The 16,341-nt window shown below is 45.7% G+C and overlaps 1 protein-coding gene across 3 annotated transcripts; it reads right to left on the bottom strand.

Moving 5' to 3' along the window:
* Positions 1 to 239: 239 nt before the first annotated feature.
* LOC129850736 (insulin-like growth factor 1 receptor) lies at positions 240 to 15,238 on the bottom strand. Of its 3 annotated transcripts, XM_055916997.1 has the most exons (3): positions 14,811 to 15,238; positions 12,889 to 14,742; positions 240 to 3,232 (listed from the first exon to the last, which is right to left on the bottom strand). In XM_055916997.1, the coding sequence occupies exons 2-3, from the start codon at positions 12,963 to 12,965 to the stop codon at positions 2,626 to 2,628; spliced, it is 684 nt and encodes a 227-aa protein (XP_055772972.1). In that variant the 5' UTR covers positions 12,966 to 14,742; positions 14,811 to 15,238; the 3' UTR covers positions 240 to 2,625. The 3 variants fall into 3 exon arrangements, with proteins under 3 accessions (XP_055772972.1, XP_055772971.1, XP_055772973.1); XM_055916996.1 differs by having other exon boundaries at positions 12,889 to 15,238; XM_055916998.1 differs by lacking the exons at positions 12,889 to 14,742; positions 14,811 to 15,238 and adding an exon at positions 12,799 to 12,881 and having other exon boundaries at positions 241 to 3,232.
* Between the last annotated feature and the right edge of the window lie 1,103 nt (positions 15,239 to 16,341).

Below are 16,341 nucleotides of genomic sequence, written 5' to 3'. Positions count from 1 at the left end.
ATCACAGACAAGACAAAGGGAGAAGACAAGTAGTTTACGCTAGTGTCAGAATGGTTCCTGTCAATCACAGACAAGACAAAGGGAGAAGACAAGTAGTTTACGCTAGTGTCAGAATGCTTCCTGTCAATCACAGACAAGACAAACGGAGAAGACAAGTAGTTTACGCTAGTGTCAGAATGCTTCCTGTCAATCACAGACAAGACAAACGGAGAAGACAAGTAGTTTACGCTAGTGTCAGAATGCTTCCTGTCAATCACAGACAAGACAAACGGAGAAGACAAGTAGTTTACGCTAGTGTCAGAATGGTTCCTGTCAATCACAGACAAGACAAAGGGAGAAGACAAGTAGTTTACGCTAGTGTCAGAATGCTTCCTGTCAATCACAGACAAGACAAAGGGAGAAGACAAGTAGTTTACGCTAGTGTCAGAATGGTTCCTGTCAATCACAGACAAGACAAAGGGAGAAGACAAGTAGTTTACGCTAGTGTCAGAATGCTTCCTGTCAATCACAGACAAGACAAACGGAGAAGACAAGTAGTTTACGCCAGACAACTAAACATCATCAGTGGTGACCATCTTGTCCCAGTGCAACAGAGAGGAGTCTGTCCATCCACTGATATACAACACAGACACAGACAGCGCTTGACCGTTGCATCCAGACAGAAGATAAAACCTCACAATAATAATAATGCCCCACTATTACACAGTGAACCAACCATCACTCTGAAAGGCTGTCTCCATTTGGGAATATTTAGAAAAACTAATAAAAACACACTATATATATATACACACTATATATATAGTGTACCATCTCAGTACCAGTCACAAGTTTGGACACATCTACTCATTCAAGGGTTTTTCTTTATTTTTACTATTTTCTACATTGTAGAATAATAGTGAAGAAATCTAAATTGTTGAAATAACACTTATGGAATCATGTAGTAACCAAAAAAACAGAAACAGTTCAAAATATATTTTAGATTTGAGATTCTTCAAATAGCCACCCTTTGCCTTGATGACAGCTTTGCATTCTCTCAACCAGCTTCATGAGGTAGTCACCTGGAATGCATTTCAATTAACAGGTGTGCCTTGTTAAAAGTTATTTTATGGAATTTCTTTCCTTCTTAATGCGTTTGAGCCAATCAGTTGTGTTGTGACAAGGTAGGGGTGGTATACAGAAGATAGCCCTATTTGGTAAAAGACCAAGTCCATATTATGGCAAGAACAGCTCAAATAAGCAAAGGGAAACGACAGTCCATCATTACTTTAAGACATGAAGGTCAGTCAATCCGGGAACATTTCAAGAATGTTGAACATTTCTTCAAGTGCAGTCGCAAAAACCCTCAAGCGCTATGATGAAACTGGCTCTCATGAGGACCGCCACAGGAAAGAAAGACCCAGAGTTACCTCTGCTGCAGAGGACAAGTTCATTAGAGTTAACTGCACCTCAGATTACAGCCCAAATAAATGCTTCAGAGTTCAAGTAACAGACACATCTCAACATCAACTGTTTAGAGGAGATTGTGTGAAATCAGGCCTTCATGGTAGAATTACTGCAAAGAAACCACTACTAAAGGACAGCAATAATAAAAAGACACTTGCTTGGGCCAAGAAACACGACCAGTGGACATTAGACCAGTGGAACGCAGAGTAGGTGAACTGATGATCTCTGCATGTGTGGTTCCCACCGTGAAGCATGGAGGAGGAGGTGTGATGGTGAGGGGGTGCTTTGTTGGTGACACTGATTTATTTAGAATTCAAGGGACACTTAACCAGCATGGCTACCACAGCATTCTGCAGCGATACGCCATCCCATCTGGTTTGGGCTTAGTGGGACCATCATTTGTTTTTCAACAGGACAATGACCCAACACACCTCCAGGCTGCGTAAGGGCTATTTGACCAAGAAGGAGAGTGATGGAGTGCTGCATCAGATGACCTGGCCCCCACAATCACCCGACCTCAACCATATTGAGATGGTTTGGGATGAGTTGGACCACCGAGTGAACGAAAAGCAGCCAACAAGTGCTCAGCATATGTGGGAACGCCTTCAAGACTGTTGGAAAAGCATTCCTCATGAAGCTGGTTGAGAGAATGCCGAGAGTGTGCAGAGAGTGTGCAAAGCTGTCATCAAGGCAAAGGGTGGTTACTTTGAAGAATCTCAAATATATTTAGATTTATTTAACCCTTTTTTGGTTACTACATGATTCCATATGTGTTATTTCCTAGTTTTGATGTCTTCAATATTATTCTACAATGTAGAAAATAGTAAAAATAAAGAAAAACCCTGGAATGAGTAGGTGTGTCCAACCTTCTGACTGGTACCGGTAACCAGAAACCTTCCTGAACAACGGACTTGCGTTTTCTATATAAAGGTAGTTGGGCCTAAAGGGATATAAAACCACCGTGGTCCAGGGTCTCCCAGCATGCCTCAGCAGGAGGGCGTTGTCCAGGTTGTGGTCCAGGGTCTCCCAGCATGCCTCAGCAGGAGGGCGTTTATATCAGGCAGTTGAGAGAGATGTCAACAGTTGAGAGAAATGTCAATACAATAACACAATGAAAAAGTAGAGGGGTCCAACAAGCTCTTTAGAAAAGAGGGATGAGGGATGGAGAGGGGTCGACTAGGATCAGCAGGCCGAGGACTGTGGGAGGGGCATGGCACGTTCCTTCTTCCTCACTCCGTTCATGTGTGTGTAGGGCGGTGAGTCATTGAAGGCTGGTCGCAGCAGGACCTGGGCGACCGCCTCGGGGCCGTTGGACGCCACCTGTCCTGAGGCACCTGAGTTCTGGTCCGAGGAGGGGCCAGGGGCCACTGGGGAGCAGCAGGCCTGGCTGGTGGCCCCGAGGGCTGGGGAGCAGGGGGACGAGGGAGCTTGGGGCTGAACCTGCCCAGAGGACGGGGCTGAAGGGGGGGTGGAGCCCAGCGTTAATTGACCGTCGGGGGCCGTGGAGGCTGGTGTCTGTTGGGAGGGGGGAGGAGGGGGCTGGTTGGGCTGGGCGGACCCGGAGGGGATGGGGGGGCGTGAAGAGGCAGCTGGGCCTAGAGGAACATTCTTCTTGTTCTCTACCTCCATGTCTAACTCCTCTGTGTCTGGAAGCTTGTTCTCTTGGCTGTAAAAGAAACTCATCTCTCTGAACGGCGGCTCCAGCTCCTCCTTGATGCTGTTGATGATCTCCAGAAACGACGGACGCATCTTCGGGTTGTACTGCCAACACATACGCATCAACTCAAACCTGGTAGGAGAGAGAGAAGGTAGATATTATCTAATGGGTTGTACTGCCAACACATTAACTCAAACCTGGTAGGAGAGAGAGAGAGAGAAGGTAGATATTATCTAATGGGTTGTACTGCCAACACATCAACTCAAACCTGGTAGGAGAGAGAGAGAGAAGGTAGATATTATCTAATGGGTTATACTGCCAACACATCAACTCAAACCTGGTAGGAGAGAGAGAAGGTAGATATTATCTAATGGGTTGTACTGCCAACACATTAACTCAAACCTGGTAGGAGAGAGAGAGAGAGAAGGTAGATATTATCTAATGGGATGTACTGCCAACACATTAACTCAAACCTGGTAGGAGAGAGAGAAGGTAGATATTATCTAATGGGTTGTACTGCCAACACATTAACTCAAACCTGGTAGGAGAGAGAGAGAGAGAAGGTAGATATTATCTAATGGGATGTACTGCCAACACATTAACTCAAACCTGGTAGGAGAGAGAGAGAGAAGGTAGATATTATCTAATGGGTTATACTGCCAACACATCAACTCAAACCTGGTAGGAGAGAGAGAAGGTAGATATTATCTAATGGGTTGTACTGCCAACACATTAACTCAAACCTGGTAGGAGAGAGAGAGAGAGAAGGTAGATATTATCTAATGGGTTATACTGCCAACACATCAACTCAAACCTGGTAGGAGAGAGAGAAGGTAGATATTATCTAATGGGTTATACTGCCAACACATCAACTCAAACCTGGTAGGAGAGAGAGAGAGAAGGTAGATATTATCTAATGGGTTGTACTGCCAACACATCAACTCAAACCTGGTAGGAGAGAGAGAGAGAAGGTAGATATTATCTAATGGGTTATACTGCCAACACATCAACTCAAACCTGGTAGGAGAGAGAGAGAGAAGGTAGATATTATCTAATGGGTTATACTGCCAACACATCAACTCAAACCTGGTAGGAGAGAGAGAGAGAAGGTAGATATTATCTAATGGGTTGTACTGCCAACACATCAACTCAAACCTGGTAGGAGAGAGAGAAGGTAGATATTATCTAATGAGTTATACTGCCAACACATCAACTCAAACCTGGTAGGAGAGAGAGAGAGAAGGTAGATATTATCTAATGGGTTATACTGCCAACACATCAACTCAAACCTGGTAGGAGAGAGAGAGAGAAGGTAGATATTATCTAATGGGTTGTACTGCCAACACATCAACTCAAACCTGGTAGGAGAGAGAGAAGGTAGATATTATCTAATGGGTTATACTGCCAACACATCAACTCAAACCTGGTAGGAGAGAGAGAGAGAAGGTAGATATTATCTAATGGGTTATACTGCCAACACATCAACTCAAACCTGGTAGGAGAGAGAGAGAGAAGGTAGATATTATCTAATGGGATGTACTGCCAACACATCAACTCAAACCTGGTAGGAGAGAGAGAAGGTAGATATTATCTAATGGGTTATACTGCCAACACATTAACTCAAACCTGGTAGGAGAGAGAGAGAGAAGGTAGATATTATCTAATGGGTTGTACTGCCAACACATCAACTCAAACCTGGTAGGAGAGAGAGAGAGAGAAGGTAGATATTATCTAATGGGTTGTACTGCCAACACATCAACTCAAACCTGGTAGGAGAGAGAGAGAGAAGGTAGATATTATCTAATGGGATGTAGCAGGAGTCCTTTTCAATTCAAGCACCAAAACAGTTCACGTTCCATATCTATACATGTCCACACAGATGTGTGTGTGTGTGTGTGTGTGTGTGTGTGTGTGTGTGTGTGTGTGTGTGTGTGTGTGTATACAGTAATACTTGTTTTCCAAATAGGGTTCTTTGTGAAGCATTTATAGTGATGTTATATTTCCCCCTCCAGTCAATAGATGGCAATACACTAGACATTACAGCCTCCAGTCAATAGATGGCAGTATACTAGACATTACAGCCTCCAGTCAATAGATGGCAGTACACTAGACATTACAGCCTCCAGTCAATAGATGGCAGTATACTAGACATTACAGCCTCCAGTCAATAGATGGCAGTACACTAGACATTACAGCCTCCAGTCAATAGATGGCAGTACACTAGACATTACAGCCTCCAGTCAATAGATGGCAGTACACTAGACATTACAGCCTCCAGTCAATAGATGGCAGTACACTAGACATTACAGCCTCCAGTCAATAGATGGCAATACACTAGACATTACAGCCTCCAGTCAATAGATGGCAATACACTAGACATTACAGCCTCCAGTCAATAGATGGCAATACACTAGACATTACAGCCTCCAGTCAATAGATGGCAGTACACTAGACATTACAGCCTCCAGTCAATAGATGGCAATACACTAGACATTACAGCCTCCAGTCAATAGATGGCAGTACACTAGACATTACAGCCTCCAGTCAATAGATGGCAGTACACTAGACATTACAGCCTCCAGTCAATAGATGGCAGTACACTAGACATTACAGCCTCCAGTCAATAGATGGCATTACACTAGACATTACAGCCTCCAGTCAATAGATGGCATTACACTAGACATTACAGCCTCCAGTCAATAGATGGCAATACACTAGACATTACAGCCTCCAGTCAATAGATGGCAGTACACTAGACATTACAGCCTCCAGTCAATAGATGGCAGTACACTAGACATTACAGCCTCCGGTCAATAGATGGCAGTACACTAGACATTACAGCCTCCAGTCAATAGATGGCAGTACACTAGACATTACAGCCTCCAGTCAATAGATGGCAGTACACTAGACATTACAGCCTCCAGTCAATAGATGGCAGTACACTAGACATTACAGCCTCCAGTCAATAGATGGCAGTACACTAGACATTACAGCCTCCAGTCAATAGATGGCAGTACACTAGACATTACAGCCTCCAGTCAATAGATGGCAGTACACTAGACATTACAGCCTCCAGTCTACTGGACTGGCAGAGCCCCAAGCTGCTGAAACCTGACAGGCTACCGGACTGGCAGAGCCCCACGGTGGTGGTCCAGAGAGGAGGAGGTGGTCCGGGGAGGAGGAGGTGGTGGTCCAGAGAGGAGGAGGTGGTGGTCCAGAGAGGAGGAGGTGGTGGTCCAGAGAGGAGGAGGTGGTGGTCCAGAGAGGAGGAGGTGGTGGTCCAGGGAGAGGAGGCGGAGGAGTTGGTGGTCCAGAGAGGAGGAGGAGGAGGTGGTCCAGAGAAGAGGCAGAGGAGGTGGTGGTCCAGGGAGGAGGTGGTGGTCCAGGGAGGAGGAGGAGGTGGTGGTCCAGGGAGAGGAGGCGGAGGTGGTGGTGGTCCAGGGAGAGGAGGCGGAGGTGGTGGTGGTCCAGGGAGGAGGTAGTGGTCCAGGGAGGAGGAGGAGGTGGTGGTCCAGGGAGAGGAGGCGGAGGAGGTGGTGGTCCAGGGAGAGGAGGCGGAGGAGGTGGTGGTCCAGGGAGAGGAGGCGGAGGAGGTGGTGGTCCAGGGAGAGGAGGCGGAGGAGGTGGTGGTCCAGGGAGGAGGAGGCGGAGGAGGTGGTGGTCCAGGGAGGAGGAGGCGGATGATGTGGTGGTCCAGGGAGGAGGAGGCGGAGGAGGTGGTGGTCCAGGGAGGAGGAGGCGGATGATGTGGTGGTCCAGGGAGGAGGAGGCGGAGGAGGTGGTGGTCCAGGGAGAGGAGGCGGAGGAGGTGGTGGTCCAGGGAGAGTAGGCAGAGGAGGTGGTGGTCCAGGGAGAGGAGGAGGCGGAGGAGGTGGTGGTCCAGGGAGAGGAGGAGGCGGAGGAGGTGGTGGTCCAGGGAGAGGAGGAGGCGGAGGAGGTGGTGGTCCAGGGAGAGGAGGAGGCGGAGGAGGTGGTGGTCCAGGGAGAGGAGGAGGCGGAGGAGGTGGTGGTCCAGGGAGAGGAGGAGGCGGAGGAGGTGGTGGTCCAGGGAGAGGAGGAGGCGGAGGAGGTGGTGGTCCAGGGAGAGGAGGAGGCGGAGGAGGTGGTCCAGGGAGAGGAGGTGGTGGTGGTGGTCCAGGGAGAGGAGGGGGGACAGGGAGAGGAGGAGGTCCAGGGAGAGTAGGAGGGACAGGGAATATACTGTACACACGTACCAATCTAATTCCACTAAATTATGCAAACGAACCTGTAGACCGATAAGCATGACCGGTATAATATATTTCCATCAATGAACCTGTAGACCGATAAGCATGACCGGTATAATATATTTCCATCACTGAACCTGTAGACCGATAAGCATGACCGGTATAATATATTTCCATCAATGAACCTGTAGACCGATAAGCATGACCGGTATAATATATTTCCATCACTGAACCTGTAGACCGATAAGCATGACCGGTATAATATATTTCCATCACTGAACCTGTAGACCGATAAGCATGACCGGTATAATATATTTCCATCACTGAACCTGTAGACCGATAAGCATGACCGGTATAATATATTTCCATCACTGAACCTGTAGACCGATAAGCATGACCGGTATAATATATTTCCATCACTGAACCTGTAGACCGATAAGCATGACCGGTATAATATATTTCCATCACTGAACCTGTAGACCGATAAGCATGACCGGTATAATATATTTCCATCACTGAACCTGTAGACCGATAAGCATGACCGGTATAATATATTTCCATCACTGAACCTGTAGACCGATAAGCATGACCGGTATAATATATTTCCATCACTGAACCTGTAGACCGATAAGCATGACCGGTATAATATATTTCCATCACTGAACCTGTAGACCGATAAGCATGACCGGTATAATATATTTCCATCACTGAACCTGTAGACCGATAAGCATGACCGGTATAATATATTTCCATCACTGAACCTGTAGACCGATAAGCATGACCGGTATAATATATTTCCATCACTGAACCTGTAGACCGATAAGCATGACCGGTATAATATATTTCCATCACTGAACCTGTAGACCGATAAGCATGACCGGTATAATATATTTCCATCACTGAACCTGTAGACCGATAAGCATGACCGGTATAATATATTTCCATCACTGAACCTGTAGACCGATAAGCATGACCGGTATAATATATTTCCATCACTGAACCTGTAGACCGATAAGCATGACCGGTATAATATATTTCCATCACTGAACCTGTAGACCGATAAGCATGACCGGTATAATATATTTCCATCACTGAACCTGTAGACCGATAAGCATGACCGGTATAATATATTTCCATCACTGAACCTGTAGACCGATAAGCATGACCGGTATAATATATTTCCATCACTGAACCTGTAGACCGATAAGCATGACCGGTATAATATATTTCCATCACTGAACCTGTAGACCGATAAGCATGACCGGTATAATATATTTCCATCACTGAACCTGTAGACCGATAAGCATGACCGGTATAATATATTTCCATCACTGAACCTGTAGACCGATAAGCATGACCGGTATAATATATTTCCATCACTGAACCTGTAGACCGATAAGCATGACCGGTATAATATATTTCCATCACTGAACCTGTAGACCGATAAGCATGACCGGTATAATATATTTCCATCACTGAACCTGTAGACCGATAAGCATGACCGGTATAATATATTTCCATCACTGAACCTGTAGACCGATAAGCATGACCGGTATAATATATTTCCATCACTGAACCTGTAGACCGATAAGCATGACCGGTATAATATATTTCCATCACTGAACCTGTAGACCGATAAGCATGACCGGTATAATATATTTCCATCACTGAACCTGTAGACCGATAAGCATGACCGGTATAATATATTTCCATCACTGAACCTGTAGACCGATAAGCATGACCGGTATAATATATTTCCATCACTGAACCTGTAGACCGATAAGCATGACCGGTATAATATATTTCCATCACTGAACCTGTAGACCGATAAGCATGACCGGTATAATATATTTCCATCACTGAACCTGTAGACCGATAAGCATGACCGGTATAATATATTTCCATCACTGAACCTGTAGACCGATAAGCATGACCGGTATAATATATTTCCATCACTGAACCTGTAGACCGATAAGCATGACCGGTATAATATATTTCCATCACTGAACCTGTAGACCGATAAGCATGACCGGTATAATATATTTCCATCACTGAACCTGTAGACCGATAAGCATGACCGGTATAATATATTTCCATCACTGAACCTGTAGACCGATAAGCATGACCGGTATAATATATTTCCATCACTGAACCTGTAGACCGATAAGCATGACCGGTATAATATATTTCCATCACTGAACCTGTAGACCGATAAGCATGACCGGTATAATATATTTCCATCACTGAACCTGTAGACCGATAAGCATGACCGGTATAATATATTTCCATCACTGAACCTGTAGACCGATAAGCATGACCGGTATAATATATTTCCATCACTGAACCTGTAGACCGATAAGCATGACCGGTATAATATATTTCCATCACTGAACCTGTAGACCGATAAGCATGACCGGTATAATATATTTCCATCACTGAACCTGTAGACCGATAAGCATGACCGGTATAATATATTTCCATCACTGAACCTGTAGACCGATAAGCATGACCGGTATAATATATTTCCATCACTGAACCTGTAGACCGATAAGCATGACCGGTATAATATATTTCCATCACTGAACCTGTAGACCGATAAGCATGACCGGTATAATATATTTCCATCACTGAACCTGTAGACCGATAAGCATGACCGGTATAATATATTTCCATCACTGAACCTGTAGACCGATAAGCATGACCGGTATAATATATTTCCATCACTGAACCTGTAGACCGATAAGCATGACCGGTATAATATATTTCCATCACTGAACCTGTAGACCGATAAGCATGACCGGTATAATATATTTCCATCACTGAACCTGTAGACCGATAAGCATGACCGGTATAATATATTTCCATCACTGAACCTGTAGACCGATAAGCATGACCGGTATAATATATTTCCATCACTGAACCTGTAGACCGATAAGCATGACCGGTATAATATATTTCCATCACTGAACCTGTAGACCGATAAGCATGACCGGTATAATATATTTCCATCACTGAACCTGTAGACCGATAAGCATGACCGGTATAATATATTTCCATCACTGAACCTGTAGACCGATAAGCATGACCGGTATAATATATTTCCATCACTGAACCTGTAGACCGATAAGCATGACCGGTATAATATATTTCCATCACTGAACCTGTAGACCGATAAGCATGACCGGTATAATATATTTCCATCACTGAACCTGTAGACCGATAAGCATGACCGGTATAATATATTTCCATCACTGAACCTGTAGACCGATAAGCATGACCGGTATAATATATTTCCATCACTGAACCTGTAGACCGATAAGCATGACCGGTATAATATATTTCCATCACTGAACCTGTAGACCGATAAGCATGACCGGTATAATATATTTCCATCACTGAACCTGTAGACCGATAAGCATGACCGGTATAATATATTTCCATCACTGAACCTGTAGACCGATAAGCATGACCGGTATAATATATTTCCATCACTGAACCTGTAGACCGATAAGCATGACCGGTATAATATATTTCCATCACTGAACCTGTAGACCGATAAGCATGACCGGTATAATATATTTCCATCACTGAACCTGTAGACCGATAAGCATGACCGGTATAATATATTTCCATCACTGAACCTGTAGACCGATAAGCATGACCGGTATAATATATTTCCATCACTGAACCTGTAGACCGATAAGCATGACCGGTATAATATATTTCCATCACTGAACCTGTAGACCGATAAGCATGACCGGTATAATATATTTCCATCACTGAACCTGTAGACCGATAAGCATGACCGGTATAATATATTTCCATCACTGAACCTGTAGACCGATAAGCATGACCGGTATAATATATTTCCATCACTGAACCTGTAGACCGATAAGCATGACCGGTATAATATATTTCCATCACTGAACCTGTAGACCGATAAGCATGACCGGTATAATATATTTCCATCACTGAACCTGTAGACCGATAAGCATGACCGGTATAATATATTTCCATCACTGAACCTGTAGACCGATAAGCATGACCGGTATAATATATTTCCATCACTGAACCTGTAGACCGATAAGCATGACCGGTATAATATATTTCCATCACTGAACCTGTAGACCGATAAGCATGACCGGTATAATATATTTCCATCACTGAACCTGTAGACCGATAAGCATGACCGGTATAATATATTTCCATCACTGAACCTGTAGACCGATAAGCATGACCGGTATAATATATTTCCATCACTGAACCTGTAGACCGATAAGATAAGCATGACCGGTATAATATATTTCCATCACTGAACCTGTAGACCGATAAGCATGACCGGTATAATATATTTCCATCACTGAACCTGTAGACCGATAAGCATGACCGGTATAATATATTTCCATCACTGAACCTGTAGACCGATAAGCATGACCGGTATAATATATTTCCATCACTGAACCTGTAGACCGATAAGCATGACCGGTATAATATATTTCCATCACTGAACCTGTAGACCGATAAGCATGACCGGTATAATATATTTCCATCACTGAACCTGTAGACCGATAAGCATGACCGGTATAATATATTTCCATCACTGAACCTGTAGACCGATAAGCATGACCGGTATAATATATTTCCATCACTGAACCTGTAGACCGATAAGCATGACCGGTATAATATATTTCCATCACTGAACCTGTAGACCGATAAGCATGACCGGTATAATATATTTCCATCACTGAACCTGTAGACCGATAAGCATGACCGGTATAATATATTTCCATCACTGAACCTGTAGACCGATAAGCATGACCGGTATAATATATTTCCATCACTGAACCTGTAGACCGATAAGCATGACCGGTATAATATATTTCCATCACTGAACCTGTAGACCGATAAGCATGACCGGTATAATATATTTCCATCACTGAACCTGTAGACCGATAAGCATGACCGGTATAATATATTTCCATCACTGAACCTGTAGACCGATAAGCATGACCGGTATAATATATTTCCATCACTGAACCTGTAGACCGATAAGCATGACCGGTATAATATATTTCCATCACTGAACCTGTAGACCGATAAGCATGACCGGTATAATATATTTCCATCACTGAACCTGTAGACCGATAAGCATGACCGGTATAATATATTTCCATCACTGAACCTGTAGACCGATAAGCATGACCGGTATAATATATTTCCATCACTGAACCTGTAGACCGATAAGCATGACCGGTATAATATATTTCCATCACTGAACCTGTAGACCGATAAGCATGACCGGTATAATATATTTCCATCAATGAACAGGCTAAAAAGCATTATTTCACAAGAGGATTTTTCTTCCCCCGGACAATTGGCCAGCACCAATTCTATTGATCGGCTTTTCCATTTTCGGGGGGCAAAAATCCAGATATACCGAGCTAACGGACACCTAGGTGTGTGTGTGTGTGTGTGTGTGTGTGTGTAACTCACATCATGTCAGGGCAGTTGTCTGGTTTGTCTAGCAGTCCTCCGTGTGTGTGTGTGTGTGTGTGTGTGTGTGTGTGTGTGTGTGTAACTCACATCATGTCAGGGCAGTTGTCTGGTTTGTCTAGCAGTCCTCCGTCCATTACAAAACGCAGCACCTGTTCATTGGACATCCCTTGGTAGGGCTGCTCTGCTAGTGTGGCTATCTCCCATAACACCACCCCAAAAGACCTGCAGAGAGAGAGAGAGAGGGGTTATAGACCCTGACCCTACACTATCTCCCATAACACCACCCCAAAAGACCTGCAGAGAGAGAGAGAGAGGGGTTATAGACCCTGACCCTACACTATCTCCCATAACACCACCCCAAAAGACCTGCAGAGAGAGAGAGAGAGGTTATACACCCTGACCCTACACTATCTCCCATAACACCACCCCAAAAGACCTGCAGAGAGAGAGAGAGAGGGGTTATACACCCTGACCCTACACTATCTCCCATAACACCACCCCAAAAGACCTGCAGAGAGAGAGAGAGGGGTTATACACCCTGACCCTACACTATCTCCCATAACACCACCCCAAAAGACCTGCAGAGAGAGAGAGAGGGGTTATACACCCTGACCCTACACTATCTCCTATAACACCACCCCAAAAGACCTGCAGAGAGAGAGAGAGGGGTTATACACCCTATACACTATACACCCTGACCCTACACTATCTCCCATAACACCACCCCAAAAACCCTGCAGAGAGAGAGAGAGGGGTTATACACCCTATACACCCTGACCCTACACTATCTCCCATAACACCACCCCAAAAGACCTGCAGAGAGAGAGAGAGGGGTTATACACCCTGACCCTACACTATCTCCCATAACACCAACCCAAAAGACCTGCAGAGAGAGAGAGAGAGGGGTTATAGACCCTGACCCTACACTATCTCCCATAACACCACCCCAAAAGACCTGCAGAGAGAGAGAGAGGGGTTATACACCCTGACCCTACACTATCTCCCATAACACCACCCCAAAAGACCTGCAGAGAGAGAGAGGGGTTATACACCCTGACCCTACACTATCTCCCATAACACCACCCCAAAAGACCTGCAGAGAGAGAGAGAGAGGTTATACACCCTGACCCTACACTATCTCCCATAACACCACCCCAAAAGACCTGCAGAGAGAGAGAGAGGGAGGGGTTATACACCCTGACCCTACACTATCTCCCATAACACCACCCCAAAAGACCTGCAGAGAGAGAGAGAGAGGTTATACACCCTGACCCTACACTATCTCCCATAACACCACCCCAAAAGACCTGCAGAGAGAGAGAGAGGGGTTATACACCCTGACCCTACACTATCTCCCATAACACCACCCCAAAAGACCTGCAGAGAGAGAGAGAGGGAGGGGTTATACACCCTGACCCTACACTATCTCCCATAACACCACCCCAAAAGACCTGCAGAGAGAGCGAGAGAGGTTATACACCCTGACCCTACACTATCTCCCATAACACCACCCCAAAAGACCTGCAGAGAGAGAGAGGGGTTATACACCCTGACCCTACACTATCTCCCATAACACCACCCCAAAAGACCTGCAGAGAGAGAGAGAGAGGGGTTATATACCCTGACCCTACACTATCTCCCATAACACCACCCCAAAAGACCTGCAGAGAGAGAGAGGGGTTATACACCCTGACCCTACACTATCTCCCATAACACCACCCCAAAAGACCTGCAGAGAGAGAGAGAGGGGTTATACACCCTGACCCTACACTATCTCCCATAACACCACCCCAAAAGACCTGCAGAGAGAGAGAGAGGGGTTATACACCCTGACCCTACACTATCTCCCATAACACCACCCCAAAAGACCTGCAGAGAGAGAGAGAGAGGGGTTATACACCCTGACCCTACACTATCTCCCATAACACCACCCCAAAAGACCTGCAGAGAGAGAGAGGGGTTATAGACCCTGACCCTACACTATCTCCCATAACACCACCCCAAAAGACCTGCAGAGAGAGAGAGAGAGGTTATACACCCTGACCCTACACTATCTCCCATAACACCACCCCAAAAGACCTGCAGAGAGAGAGAGAGGGGTTATACACCCTGACCCTACACTATCTCCCATAACACCACCCCAAAAGACCTGCAGAGAGAGAGAGAGGGGTTATACACCCTGACCCTACACTATCTCCCATAACACCACCCCAAAAGACCTGCAGAGAGAGAGAGAGGGGTTATACACCCTGACCCTACACTATCTCCCATAACACCACCCCAAAAGACCTGCAGAGAGAGAGAGGGGTTATACACCCTGACCCTACACTATCTCCCATAACACCACCCCAAAAGACCTGCAGAGAGAGAGAGGGGTTATACACCCTGACCCTACACTATCTCCCATAACACCACCCCAAAAGACCTGCAGAGAGAGAGAGAGTTATACACCCTGACCCTACACTATCTCCCATAACACCACCCCAAAAGACCTGCAGAGAGAGAGAGAGAGAGGGGTTATACACCCTATACACTATACACCCTGACCCTACACTATCTCCCATAACACCACCCCAAAAGACCTGCAGAGAGAGAGAGAGAGGGGTTATATACCCTGACCCTACACTATCTCCCATAACACCACCCCAAAAGACCTGCAGAGAGAGAGAGAGGGGTTATACACCCTGACCCTAGACTATCTCCCATAACACCACCCCAAAAGACCTGCAGAGAGAGAGAGAGAGGGGTTATATACCCTGACCCTACACTATCTCCCATAACACCACCCCAAAAGACCTGCAGAGAGAGAGAGGGGTTATACACCCTGACCCTACACTATCTCCCATAACACCACCCCAAAAGACCTGCAGAGAGAGAGAGAGGGGTTATACACCCTGACCCTACACTATCTCCCATAACACCACCCCAAAAGACCTGCAGAGAGAGAGAGAGGGGTTATACACCCTGACCCTACACTATCTCCCATAACACCACCCCAAAAGACCTGCAGAGAGAGAGAGAGGGGTTATACACCCTGACCCTACACTATCTCCCATAACACCACCCCAAAAGACCTGCAGAGAGAGAGAGAGGGGTTATACACCCTGACCCTACACTATCTCCCATAACACCACCCCAAAAGACCTGCAGAGAGAGAGAGAGAGAGGGGTTATACACCCTGACCCTACACTATCTCCCATAACACCACCCCAAAAGACCTGCAGAGAGAGAGAGGGGGGTTATACACCCTGACCCTACACTATCTCCCATAACACCACCCCAAAAGACCTGCAGAGAGAGAGAGAGAGGGGTTATACACCCTGACCCTACACTATCTCCCATAACACCACCCCAAAAGACCTGCAGAGAGAGAGAGAGGGGTTATACACCCTGACCCTACACTATCTCCCATAACACCACCCCAAAAGACCTGCAGAGAGAGAGAGGGGGGTTATACACCCTGACCCTACACTATCTCCCATAACACCACCCCAAAAGACCTGCAGAGAGAGAGAGAGAGGGGTTATACACCCTGTACAC

Source organism: Salvelinus fontinalis, unplaced genomic scaffold (genome assembly GCF_029448725.1).
Source record: "Salvelinus fontinalis isolate EN_2023a unplaced genomic scaffold, ASM2944872v1 scaffold_2254, whole genome shotgun sequence".
NCBI classification, from domain to species: Eukaryota; Metazoa; Chordata; class Actinopteri; order Salmoniformes; family Salmonidae; genus Salvelinus; species Salvelinus fontinalis.
This window is presented reverse-complemented; position numbering and strand designations above follow the sequence as displayed.